General features: G+C 44.1%; 1 protein-coding gene across 1 annotated transcript in view; it reads right to left on the bottom strand.

Annotated features, from left to right (window-relative positions):
* Positions 1-12572, bottom strand: part of LOC113210624 (SET domain-containing protein SmydA-8-like) — a 54544-nt gene that overhangs the window by 10374 nt on the left and 31598 nt on the right. Inside the window, exons 3-8 of the mRNA XM_052272938.1 lie at positions 10705-10973; positions 8323-8488; positions 3801-3943; positions 3227-3409; positions 699-868; positions 144-259 (exon numbers count right to left, since the gene is read on the bottom strand). Of these exons, the coding sequence (XP_052128898.1) occupies positions 144-259; positions 699-868; positions 3227-3409; positions 3801-3943; positions 8323-8488; positions 10705-10973 (1047 nt within the window). The remainder of the gene's footprint in view (positions 1-143; positions 260-698; positions 869-3226; positions 3410-3800; positions 3944-8322; positions 8489-10704; positions 10974-12572) is intronic.

Raw genomic sequence — 12572 nt, forward strand, 5'->3', positions numbered from 1 at the left:
ATATTTTGTTTTTCAGAACAGTTGTGCGTCGACCAAGTGAGCCCATCTCAAATATTCGCATTCGTTAATATAGTCGAAAACATCAAACACCTGTTGTTTATTGCGTTTGTACGAAGTTAATTATGAGATTTTTTATAACTTACGTTCCCAACAGCGGCAATGCCAGGAGTCCAGGTTGAGGCCGAGCTGGGATGGATCCTCACACAGAGTGCAGCGGCACAGGAAGCCCCAAGTGAGGGCAAAAAATTCTCGGCGGTATCTTCAGGATACAAACACGAAAACAAAAATGTTTTTACTCAACAGGTGATTCTCACTCTCACTTTTCTTTCAGTGTGTACATGACCATGTATGCAGCAAATACTGCATCCAGGTACACACTTTGGCACATAGCTTTGAGCATAGAGTTGTACGTGTGTACATGGCCATGTATGCAGTATTTTGCTGCATATGTGGTCATGTACACTATTTGCTGCATACATGATCAAGTACGCAGTATTTGCTGCATACATGTGGGTATTCAGCAAATAACGCATACATGTACACACTTGGGTTTCCAGAGCATAGCACGCTACGACGGTTTCGACAAACAGTACAAAAGTTATCTTCACGCAACATTCGGGCCGGCACTCAACCACGAATAAGTACTACGCCGGTTTGGACTTGACGTGATAAGAGTGAGCTCAGGAAACACAACTTACTTTGGGTTGAGCGGGTCTCTCATGAAATTGGTGGTGACTCGCTCGCCGCGCGGAATGTCCCTGGACGCCACCAGGAGCATCTCTGTGCTGCCGCGCCGCGAGGCGTAGCGCCAAGCGTTGGAGTAGCATGCATGGCCGGCCAAGGACAGGCCGGCAAACACGCCGCCAACCTAGAAACATTTACAAGTTACAGCAAATGTTGTGATGAGGGGTCCACTAGGGCAAGTCGAAAAGCCTCTTTTGGTCCGAAGGGTGTGGAACTGGACACATTGTGTGTGCATCGGGGAAAACATTCAGAAAGAACCATGATTTAATCGGACACAATCCAAAACTATCACACACAATCCGAAACAACCACACACTGTCACAATTACAAGACACAATTTGACACATTTATTTAAAAAGATTCACAAAATTTATCCTACACTTTGTAATGCCACTAGCATCTAGATTTTATACTTAAAAAACCTGTGTTTTTCGCCCGACTTTTCTAGTTTTACCCAAGCCTTACTTTAATCGGCCATAATATTATGCTTAATTTTAAGCATAACCTTGTATAGTTGGTGTACTTTAATAATTATTGAAAATGTGTGTCTAAGAATCTGCGCGAGCGCAACTTCAGCAACATGTCCAGTAGGGTAAGACGTATATCGCTTATTTTCGATTCTTGGGTTGTAATAGTATTTTCCAGGGGCAACTTTGGATTAAAACTCCTGGAAACATTTTTGAAGTTTTTTCCTTTAACGTTTTCGTAACCCTACCTTGCCTGTTATTCTGGCCTGCCATAAGAGGTACAGTGGACTCTCGATAAGTGTCGCCTCGATAACTGTCGCGTGCGAGAGAGATAGCTATAGAAAAATAGCGCGTTCCATGCGGACTGACTGCCGGCTCCGGCGGCTCGCCCGACTCGCCTACCGGAGGAGTGGGGAGAGCGGAGCACGGCAGCAGCGAACGCACAGTACCCTCGATAACTGTCGCGGCGACAGTTATCGAGAGTCCACTGTAGTTTTGAAAACTTCAATTTTGGGCGTATTTTTTTCTTGACTAAACACGCAATTTTACGGTCCTCTGGGTGAAAATTTTAAGGAGAAGGCTCTATCTCAGCCGGTTTTCGAGCTACGAATTATTATTGGAAGGGAAAAGGTTGCTTATTTACAGCAATATAAAAACAATTCATATCATGCAAACCTACAGAGATAGAGCCTTCTCCTTAAAATTTTCACCCAAAGGGCCGTAAAATTGCGAGTTTAGTCAAGAAAAAATACGCCCAAAATTGAGGTTTTTAAAACCACCTCTTATGGCAGGTCAGAATAACAGGCAATGTAGGGTTATGAAAACGTTTAAGGAAAAAACTTACAAAATGTTTCGAGGAGTTTTCATCCAAAATGGCGCCTGGAAAACACTATTACAACCCAAGAATCGAAAATAAGCGATATACGACTTACCCTAATGTCCAGTGATAAGAAGATGAATGCCATCTGGAAGAAGCTGGAGAACAGTGGGAATGACACTTCCAAGATTGATGACCTCCAAAATGCGGTTAAAGGCCTTTAAAGTAAGATATGAAGTGGATACTGGCATGCACGACTTGGCCAAGAAAAACGAAGAACCTGAGAATGAGCTGTAAATGTGTGTAATATTGTATTTGACGTTCTCCGTCTGCGTGTCAGAACAAAAGAAAATAACATACGTCTATAGTGAAATGTTCGCAGGGACGCAAGCCTAATACACGGACACCCTACATGTGTTCAACTCACACTGATAAATGAATTGTTTAACTGGCGTAACATGCTTGTTTGACAGGATATTTAAATATTGTAAAGTGTTCAGCAGTAAAGGTGAGCACTTGAAACTGTTCAAAAATACTGTTGAACACTTCGAAGTATTCAAAGACCAAGTAAAACACTTACAAGTCTGGTACATAAGCACTTGCATGCGCACGCCAGTGCACTTGAAGTGCAATAACTTAGAAGTCTATTTATCAGTGATGCACACTTGCGATCAGTGGCCAAGATAAGGCATAAAGTCAGTTCTGTGCAACGCTCAAAATACTTCCAAGTTCAAGTCGCATATCAAATATTTGGACTTATTTGCAGCAGTCTGTAATCTTATTATCATTCTAGAATCTTCCAATCACGCTATAATCCTTAAAATCTATACTCAAAAGTACACGGCTGAATAAGCGAGTTGCAGACCCCTCGTTTAGAGCATTCTGATCTAAAATCAAGAATCCAGCTTTCTGAGTGAACCAGTTGAGCATCACACACACACACACGTGACGGCTCATTCGTCCTATAGGCCGAGATGAATGTTAATTGGCACGAAACTTACTGTCACTTAACAATAAGTTAGGTTTAAAGTAAATTCATCAGAAGCTTAATCATGGAAGGTTGGATCTATACATCGTTAAAAAATGAACATGCTCAAATTTATGAATATCTTGGCATATGATTTTACGTCCGTTTCGAGTTTCGTCCACCCACAAATTTTCGTCCCAAATTTTTCGATGGCCCAAACATTTTACAAACCAGATGACTCTCCTCGCCAGACGTGCCCTCCAGCCCGTGCAGCAGCGCGCAGGATAGGCCATGGGCGAGCTCTTCGCGGGGCAACCAGCGCACCTTCGCGACGTCGTACAGCCAGGTAACAGCACGGTCCACACGCGCCCTGAACTTGTCCTGACCTTCGCGCACGGAGGCGGCAAACGGTCCCTGAAAGTTAAGAGTTGAGGCGGGAATTACGATTACAACCACGAATCAATTTTGTCTATTTTCTACAAACCGCATTTTGAGATCCAAAGTGAGCTCATGTTTAAGGACTATTTCCTGAATACCCTCTCTGTATGCGTTATTTCTGGTGGGTCTCCGCGTGAAGACCAGCCAGTGACTCCTGAGCGGACTTTTGTTCTCCGGGTTTGATCTAAGACGCAACTTGCTGTCAAGATAAGTTGCCCCAGCCCTCTTGCCCTAGCTATTGCTTGTAATCTTACATTCATGGAGGTTATCTTTTAACAGACTTAACGAAAAATTTTCCCCCTGGCCCCTACAATAATTTCTCAGAGTTTAACCACTACCAGCGCATGAAATAAGTAGTGCTACTCACCGCTCCCTCCAGATTGGCTTTCAAGTCAGGCAGACAGCCGGGCAGATTCCGGATGATGGGTCCTACCACCGCCGCCTTGGCAGCAAGGCATACGCGCAGGGCCGTCAGGGCGTCGAGCCGGCTGCCCAGAGCACTAGCATCAGCTGCCAACGAAAGAAACGTACTGTTGCACAAAGGGGTACATTCCTGTTCATTTACTGGAGAGTACACTTTCACACCTGTTCTGATATATTTCTTAGAGGGTGCCTGATAATTTTACCACATTTTGCTATGCGGTAATTAATTATCGCACTAAATTGGTATTCGATAAATTTGGTGCGATAATTTCAACACACTTTGTTGTACTTACAAATCATCGCAGAAAAATGTGTTAAAATTATCGCACTAAATGCAATAATGAATATCAATTTTGTGCGACAATTTTTTATGGCACCCCCGGATGCAATATTATTCAGGAATCGCTTTTGGGCTATTATCGAATTAAATTCTACGAAATTTATGGCACTTGGGATAACAGTGATACGGTAAAAGTCATGGGGTGCGTACCTCCCCTGCTAAATGTCCTAATTCTGCCGAAATCAAACTACTTCAATTTAATTCAAACCAATTCAACACAATTCAGAAATAATTCTAGCCAACTCAAAAATAATTAAAGCAATTCAGTCGAACTCAAGACAATTTAAATTTAATTCAAGCCATAATTCACACTAATTCAGCAAAATAAAATCGCAATGATTTAAACCGATTTAAAACCAATTCAACCGGTTCACCTCACATCCAATTTAAGCCAATTGATACGGAATTCATAATATTTGTAAACCCAATTCAGGAGTTATCTTCCCCTCGGTAGAAGTACTGTTCATTCCTGACAGAAGAAAATGTCAATTCCGTGAAAATTTCTATGTAAATTTTTAACAGTCGTCGGCGCGCTCACTCAATATGCTGGCTGGCGAAAGCGGCAGCGGTAGAGATGAGCGAACAGGCCTGTTCAAATTTGAACGTACTCGAACAAATTCGGTCTAAAAATCTTCAAACGAACACGAACAGCCTTATTTTTCCTCGAACAAACTGAACAATGTAATGTTCAAATTCGATCCGATCACGAACAATTAATACAGTTTGTTTTTTGCTTTCGAGTTAAAAGAACTGTCCAAGCTGGTTTACAAAAGTAACATTAACGTTTGAAATTGTAGTTCTGTGAACCTGCCATTGCCCTCTTAATTACATCCAAATATGACACGTCTTTCTGAAACACACTTCAAATTTGTTCGCCGACGAACTTCTGTTCGAGTAGTACTCGAACATTTCGAATCCGAACACCTCATGTTCGTGTTCGCTCGAACACGAACAGCTAACAGCTCGATGTTCGTTCGAGTTCGTTCGAATGCGCACATGTTCGCTCATCTCTAGGCAGCGGTCGGTCCGCAGTATACCGATAAGAACCACACTCTTAGAATCACCTACAGTTTATTCATACAGGACGGCCAATAAATTTTTACCAGGTCTTGACCGTCTTTTAGTTATAGCGTGGGACGGTATAAATTTTTACGGTTCGGACCGTATTTAATTTTACGGTCTAGTCTTACAGTTCGAACCGTATTTCAGATTACGGTCGGACTGTATCTTATTTTTCGGTCCGGCCCGCTACAGTCAGGACCGTATTTGAAATTACGGTCTGGACTGTAAAATACACAAAGTGAGCGGATCGTTACGCAGAGTCATATTCAGAATTGGGTATTTGAAAGGACCGCTTTAAGGACGGTCAAGCCCCGCGTTCGCTTAGTCTAGCCCAGGTCTCAAGCTGACTGCACGACTGTACCGAGTTCTCCAATAAATCTCTTGGTTCTCAGCATTACATCGTTTACTTCTTTCAGTCCGGAACCTTACAATACCACACCGTAAAAATATATGCAGTCCTACCGCATTCTTACATACATTCCAAAAATGTAACTTGTGAGGCCACTCCACTGCAATAATTCAGACCGTAAAATAAAGTACGGTTAAGACTGTAGACCATTAAAACAAATACGGTCTGACGGTAAAAATACTGTCTGGCCTGTAAAATAATTTACAAAACCGATCCTAAAATAAAATACAGGAAGGACCGTATGTCTACCGTATATTTGACTACAGATTTTAACAGTGAAGGCCGGATGATATCCCCTCTCCCTCTAGCGACACATGCGCGGACAGCAGACGAAGTTAGCGCAAGAGCGACTGACGGATCCCCCAGCGCCGGCTACGTTTCGCTAATCCAGCCTGCTGATTAGCCGATCAGATCATGGCTCCGCACCTCTCTGTGTGACAGAGGCGCTTGCCGGGTCCCGACAAGACTCCAGGTCTCGCAAGGCTCGTGGCGGGCGGGCCGGTGCCGGTACTAGGGTAAGTCGTATATCGCTTATTTTCGATTTTTGGGTTGTAATAGTGTTTTCCAGGCGCCATCTTGGATGAAAACTCCTGGAAACATATTTTAAGTTTTTTCCTTAAACGTTTTTATAACTCTACCTTGCCTGTTATTCTGACCTGCCATGAGAGGTGGTTTTAAAAACCTCAATTTTGGGCGTATTTTTAGCCCGCCCTTCTGCTTTGAAAAAGCTATCCAGCGGGCTTATGCAAACGACCTCGTGTCTGTCTGTCTGTCTGTTCCACTAGAAGGAGATGTGCTAGAGACTTCAAATTTTCAGGGTATCTTAAGGTTCACTCCTAGAAAACGAAACGCCTACGGCAAATCCTGGCAACCAACCCTAAGGGGCTGAAAGGGGGTATCAAAGAAAAGGGGGTAGGTCTAAAAAGTCAGAAAAAAATATTTTTTTTATGAGCTCCTACAGGGTTACTCGTGAAAGTAGAACCCTACGGGCGAAAATTTTGTCCGTTTTGCTCTATCTCTCACCGTTTCGGCGCTAGAGGGAGTTTCTATCACGAAAGTGGCCCAAAAATAAACATACTAATTTTTAAAAATATTAGATGGTCTCCTAAGGGGTAACTTGCAAAAGTATAGCCCTCTGGGCGAAAATTTCGTCCATTTTGATCATTCTTTTACCGTTTGGGCGCTAGAGGGAGTTTCTCTCACAAAAGTGGCCCAAAAATAAATTTATTAATTTCCGAAAATATTGAATGGTCTCCTAAAGGGTAACTTGTCAAAATGGGGCCCTTTGGGCGAAAATTTCGTCCGTTTGGCTCTATCTCTAACCGTTTAGGCGCTAGAGGGTCTTGTTTGACGAAAGTAAGTTAAAAATTGCTGTAGTGAACAATTAGATGTAAAAGAAGGCCCAAAACCGCAAAAGGGGTAAGAAACTCCCTCCCCCACCCCAAAAAACGTTTTCTAAGCAGAAGGGTGGGTTGTAGTCGCGGTGTTTCACCGTTACATCCCTTTCTCGTGTCTACGGGACAAATTTTAAGGACGCCGGGCTTTGCGGGCCGAAGGCCCGTTACATCATTTGATTATGTTCTACAGCAAATCGCGTGACAGAAATGGTCGGGCCGCAGGCCCGACCATCGCCGCCGGCAGGCCAAGCAGGCCCAGCCCCTGCCGAACGGAGTTGCCGGCGCAGCGAAGCGAAGCTGGCAACTTCGTTTGGCGGAAGGGCGGGCCTGCTTGTTTTCTTGACTAAACACGCAATTTTACGACCCTCTGGGTGAAAATTTAAAGTAGAAGGCTCTATCTCTGCCGGTTTGCATGATATGAGTTGTTTTTATATTGCTGTAAATAAGCAACCTCTTACCTTCCAATAATAATTCGTAGCTCGAAAACCGGCTGAGATAGAGCCTTCTCCTTGAAATTTTCACCCAGAGGACGGTAAAATTGCGTGTTTAGTCAAGAAAAAAATACGCCCAAAATTGAAGTTCTCAAAACCACCTCTTATGGCAGGCCAGAATAACAGGCAAGGTAGGGTTACGAAAACGTTTAAGAAAAAAACTTAAAAAATGTTTCCAGGAGTTTTCATCCAAAATGGCGCTTGGAAAATACTATTACAACCCAAGAATATCGAAAGTAAGCGATATACGACTTACCCTAGCCGGTACACGGGTACGGGGCGCACATTTTGTCAGTCGGCCGGTACGAAACAGACACGAAGCGCGCTTGCCGGGACGACTTTTGGCTTTGGACCGACCGTTGCAGACCTTTGCTGGCCGGCTGGCGGTCTGGGTGAAAGTCGCTGAAAGTGGTGGGGAGGAGGCAGAGAGGGGAGCCGTTTCTCGCTCGGAGTGGGGGAACTAGCAGGGGTCCGTAACTTATTATTTAAGCTAAACGTTTAACCATTATCTCGGGTTATTGACTAGTTAAAAGCGTGCATATAATGACAAATTTCAGAAATGCGCAGGAGAACAAGTCATAAGATGTGTAACGCCAATAACGCAAGCCGTTTACGAGATACGGATACCTAAAATTCCCTTATGCGATAAGTTACGGACCCCTGGGAACTAGGCCTGGCAGGGAGGGACCACCCGCAGAGATCTATGCCAGGCAGAATTATAGCGCCATCGGTATCTTTTCCAGTCGCAGTTTACGCCTCTCACTTACCGCTGCGCAATTTGAACCCTGCGCGCTGAAAGGCCTCGCACTCGGCCCGGTGTTCGCCGCTGAGACTGCAGGGTTTGCCACAGACAGGCCAGCCGCAGCGGGCACACTGCTCCGGCCCGCACAGCGGCAGCAGCTCCACGCCACAGCTCACGCACATACTGAAGGGCTGCTCAGACGGTGCAAAGAAAGCAACACACGAAAAAAGACGTAAGCACTCATATGGAATCAGATGACAAAAGATACAGCTCTAATGAAAGAATAAATAAAACATTGCATCCAACGGGGTAAAGTACTTTTTCTCTCACACAAGTCGTCACAAGTGCTCTGAATGTACGGATTTGTGCACGAAATCAGACATAAATCTTTATAATTTGATGAAATGTAAAAAAGCTACACATTTTAGTTAATGCACAAAATTTAGTAACTTTAGGTTTGAATATGCGTACATAATCAAGCTCGATTGGGTGCATATATAAATCGACGCGCACGGAATCACTCCATGCGACATGAACCGAGGGGGTTCCCACTCAGGTGATAGTCGGGTCGCCCGTCCGGTAATAGTTTGGTAATAGAGATAATAGTCAGCTAATAGACGTGATAGAAAGGTAATAGAGGTAATGAGACGTAATAGTTGAGTATTAAGGGGTCTTTTATCTCCCAAAAATGATTTTTGGGAGATTAGTCAATAATATTAGTTTCTATGAGCCGCTGAGGGTAAATTTCTCAACAGAAGGAAAGGCTCAACACATTAACACATTTACATTTACACATTAACAATATCAGAATGAAATGAACTTAACTTTGAATAGGTTCCAAGTGCGTACTTTTTGTTCATAGGATATATCTTCTTTTAAAATTAAAATAAAAATTATCCACTATTTTGAGTAAAAATGTATATTTACAAAGCCACTTATTGTTAATAATTTTTCGTTTTAAAAATTCATTGAAACCCCTGTGTCAATCTGAACTCCTTGATGAACTAAAACAAACAAGCTATTGACCAGTTTTTAATCGCCACTTTCTCTGGAGAAATCCTGCGCGTTAACTTTAAAAGAAGATATCCTGTGAAAATAAAGGTACACACTTGGGACATCTTCAAAGTTAAGTTCATTTCATTCTGATATTGTTAATGTGTAAAGCCACTTTTTGTTGAGAAATATACCCTCAGGTTCCATCCCTAAACCTCCAGTGGCTCAGAAACTATTTTATTGACAAATGTACCAAAAATGCTTTTGGGAGATAAAAGCTTCCTTTAAAAGTAATGTAAGCAAAAAAAGGTGTAAAAGTGTGTTTTTATCGTTGTCCACGTCGTCTCTGAGGTAGATCTCCAAGGTTTGCGATACTTTGTGTTCTCTAGAAGTCGTTCGGATAGGGGAAAGGGGAGAAAGGGGGGAAGTACGCACGCAACGGCCGGCGGACGTCATTATTGGCAGTCTTTGGTGCTGACGTTGCGTTGGTCCTACGATAATCTAGCGCGAAAATACAACGGTGAAGGCAATGTATTGCTCTTGTTGGCTGAGCGATTAGCGAAGCCCATTACTCCACTGACCGGAAAAGTTTCATTCTGTTTGTCTGTTTGTCTGTTTGTCTGTTTGTTTGTATGTCTGTCCGCACGATAACTCGAGAATGAATTGAGAGAGCGATCTGGGAATTTCAGGGTCGTTTTGTATCATAAAAAGACAGATCGAGTTCGTAGATGAGCATTCTAGCTCAAAAATTGGCTTTTAAAAAAATCAAAAACTACAGGTCGCAAAATGTATTTTTATCAAATATTTTTTTATGCGTTCCTAAGGGGTAAACCGGCAAAGTAAAGCCCTTGGGGCGAAAATTTCGTCCGTTTGGCTCTATCTTGTACCGTTTCGGCGCTATTGGGCATTTCTTGACAAAAATGAGGAGAAAATGATCAAATGGTCGATTAAATCGTTAAGAAAAAGACTTCATTTCGAAAACTGGTATATCCACTATTACCCCGTCTCGGGTGTCAGCGCCGCAGGCCTAGCTATATGTGCGCCAGGCGCGTCGCAGCGTAACAGTGTTTCGTGAGATATCGCGAAGCCTGTTACGCGAGACGTGGTCTGGCGTACATGTAGCTAGTAATAGCCGTGTAATATATGCGTAATGGTGGTTACGTAATAGAAGTAATAGAGAGGTAACAGAGGCAGGAATAACAGAGGTATAATTGGGAGGAGTCGGGCCACGATTTGAGAGTGGAAAACCCCTGGACATAACCGAAAAACTTAATGCCTTAACTCCCCACTAGCCTAGTGGCACTAGTGGCACTAGGCACTGAACACATGTATGAGAAAGTACTTTCCGAGTTACTGTGTGCGTCTTGTAATTCAAGAAACTCTTTTTTACAGTGTTACACGCCATATCGCTTACCTGGTTGTCGCTCCCAGGGCAGTGCCAGGACGTCGGAAAGGTCACGAGGGGCAATTCGCGCATGAGCACGGTGCCGGCTGGGATGTCCTTGGCCGCGACAGCGTAGCGCCCAAAACGCGCGTCTTCGCGGACCTCGAGGGCACCGCAGCCCCTCTTGTGGCGCGGCCAGTCCTGGGTCTGGTGGAGCTTGCCGCAGTAGAAGTCGACGAGGCAGCGAGCGCAAGCACGCCCCTCGGCGCCGCACACCCGGCACGGGCCCTTCTCGGCACCTGACACATCAAAATCAAGGTAATCTCCGTGGCAATAACACGTGTTGAGAGGTTCTCCCGCCGAGGCGGTGGGGGCTGACGTTGGAGTAGTACCGAGAGTGCACTTTGAGCAAAGACAACAGCCCCCTGTCCGAGGGGGCAATAACTCTGGGAATCATGTGTACACACCGCACAGTGGGAGATTTAGTTTCAAAATCGCGACATAAGTCAAATCTTTCCACGATCGGCGTATACTGTAATTCGGAATTAGGGAGTTTTCTGGCGTAATGTTATCAAAAATCTCTGTTTCGAGCGACCTGAAAGCTTTAAAGCAGAATATACGGGCAGAAGGGCAAAAAAAACCTTGTACCTTCAAATTCAATAAGGTTTCAAAATAATTATTAAAAAATACCTTGCTGGAACGTTAGCTGCCCGAGGGGCTATAGCGCCTTACGGACGGAGAGTGTAGGCAAACCCGCCGACAGCGGCGCGTGCTCCGAGTCACTTGGCACTCCGGCCTCGGTGATCGGGAGAGGGCGGGCGGAAAGCAAGGTCTAGCCGCAGGCAGGATGGACATAGTCGTACAGGACTCTGGGGGGCGCACACCGCCTGGTTGCCTTACAAACGCAGGGGCGCAAGATGGGTTGCCTTTGCGTCAGGCACCCCACTTCACTTCAAACAACACTACAACTTTTTATTTCGCTCCAAAAGTATAGTTTAGTTGTTCCTCGGCCGAGCACAGGGGGAACAGCATGTCATGAGCACACTTAAGAGGTAGGGGTAATACGCAGCATAAATTAGAAGTACTCTGGACCAATTTTTCATAGCAAACAATGCGGCTTTTGTTGTGGGTTATCATTAATGGGGCCGCGACTCATACCCCCCAAAATTGAAGTATACTTAATGAGTATATCCACTGTACAAAAAATCCATCTTAATTTTAATAACACATGTTTTGAAGCAGTTTACAAAACAAATTTGCTCTTAAATTTAAGAACAAAAAGTTTCTTCAAATTCAAAACATGTTTTGAAAATTAAGAACGTGTTGAGAAGCGCCAAAAATGCTTTTCTTTTCCAGCCTAACGCAAATCTGGAAAATATCTGGTTCATTCCCCGAGGGACAGATGTTCAAACCCAACTTCCCACATATTATACATGTTTACCTTCCTGACTTGGGTGGATTCGAACCTCGGACCTGTGGGTTCGGATCCTGACGCCTTAGACCGCGTGGCTGTCGGGACATACCTGAGTATGTATAAATTGCTTAGATAGTAAGTAGAGCGTCTTTCGGCGTCTATACCCTATCTACAGAAAGACATCAATAAACGCATAGATGGGTTAGCCCTTTATCGGTTTTGTTGCTCCTGAGCAACAAGACTTCTAGAAGCTCTGGGTGCTATGGCTTTGGGCCGATTCGGCAAAATTTAATGCCAACTCAAAGCCTAGGATCTAAACAATGCTTCTAGGCCCCGGGAACACCGGTGGGATTCATTGCGTTTGCCGTACAGGCTCAACAGTACATAGACTGGAGTCGAAATGAAATCGCCATTTTAAGCGGCCTATAACAACCAAACCAAGTTCACCACAACAACAAAAAAATTATGCTGGTATAGGGTACTA

The sequence above is a fragment of the Frankliniella occidentalis genome, unplaced genomic scaffold (genome assembly GCF_000697945.3).
Source record: "Frankliniella occidentalis isolate FOCC.00 unplaced genomic scaffold, Focc_3.1 Scaffold232, whole genome shotgun sequence".
NCBI lineage: Eukaryota > Metazoa > Arthropoda > Insecta > Thysanoptera > Thripidae > Frankliniella > Frankliniella occidentalis.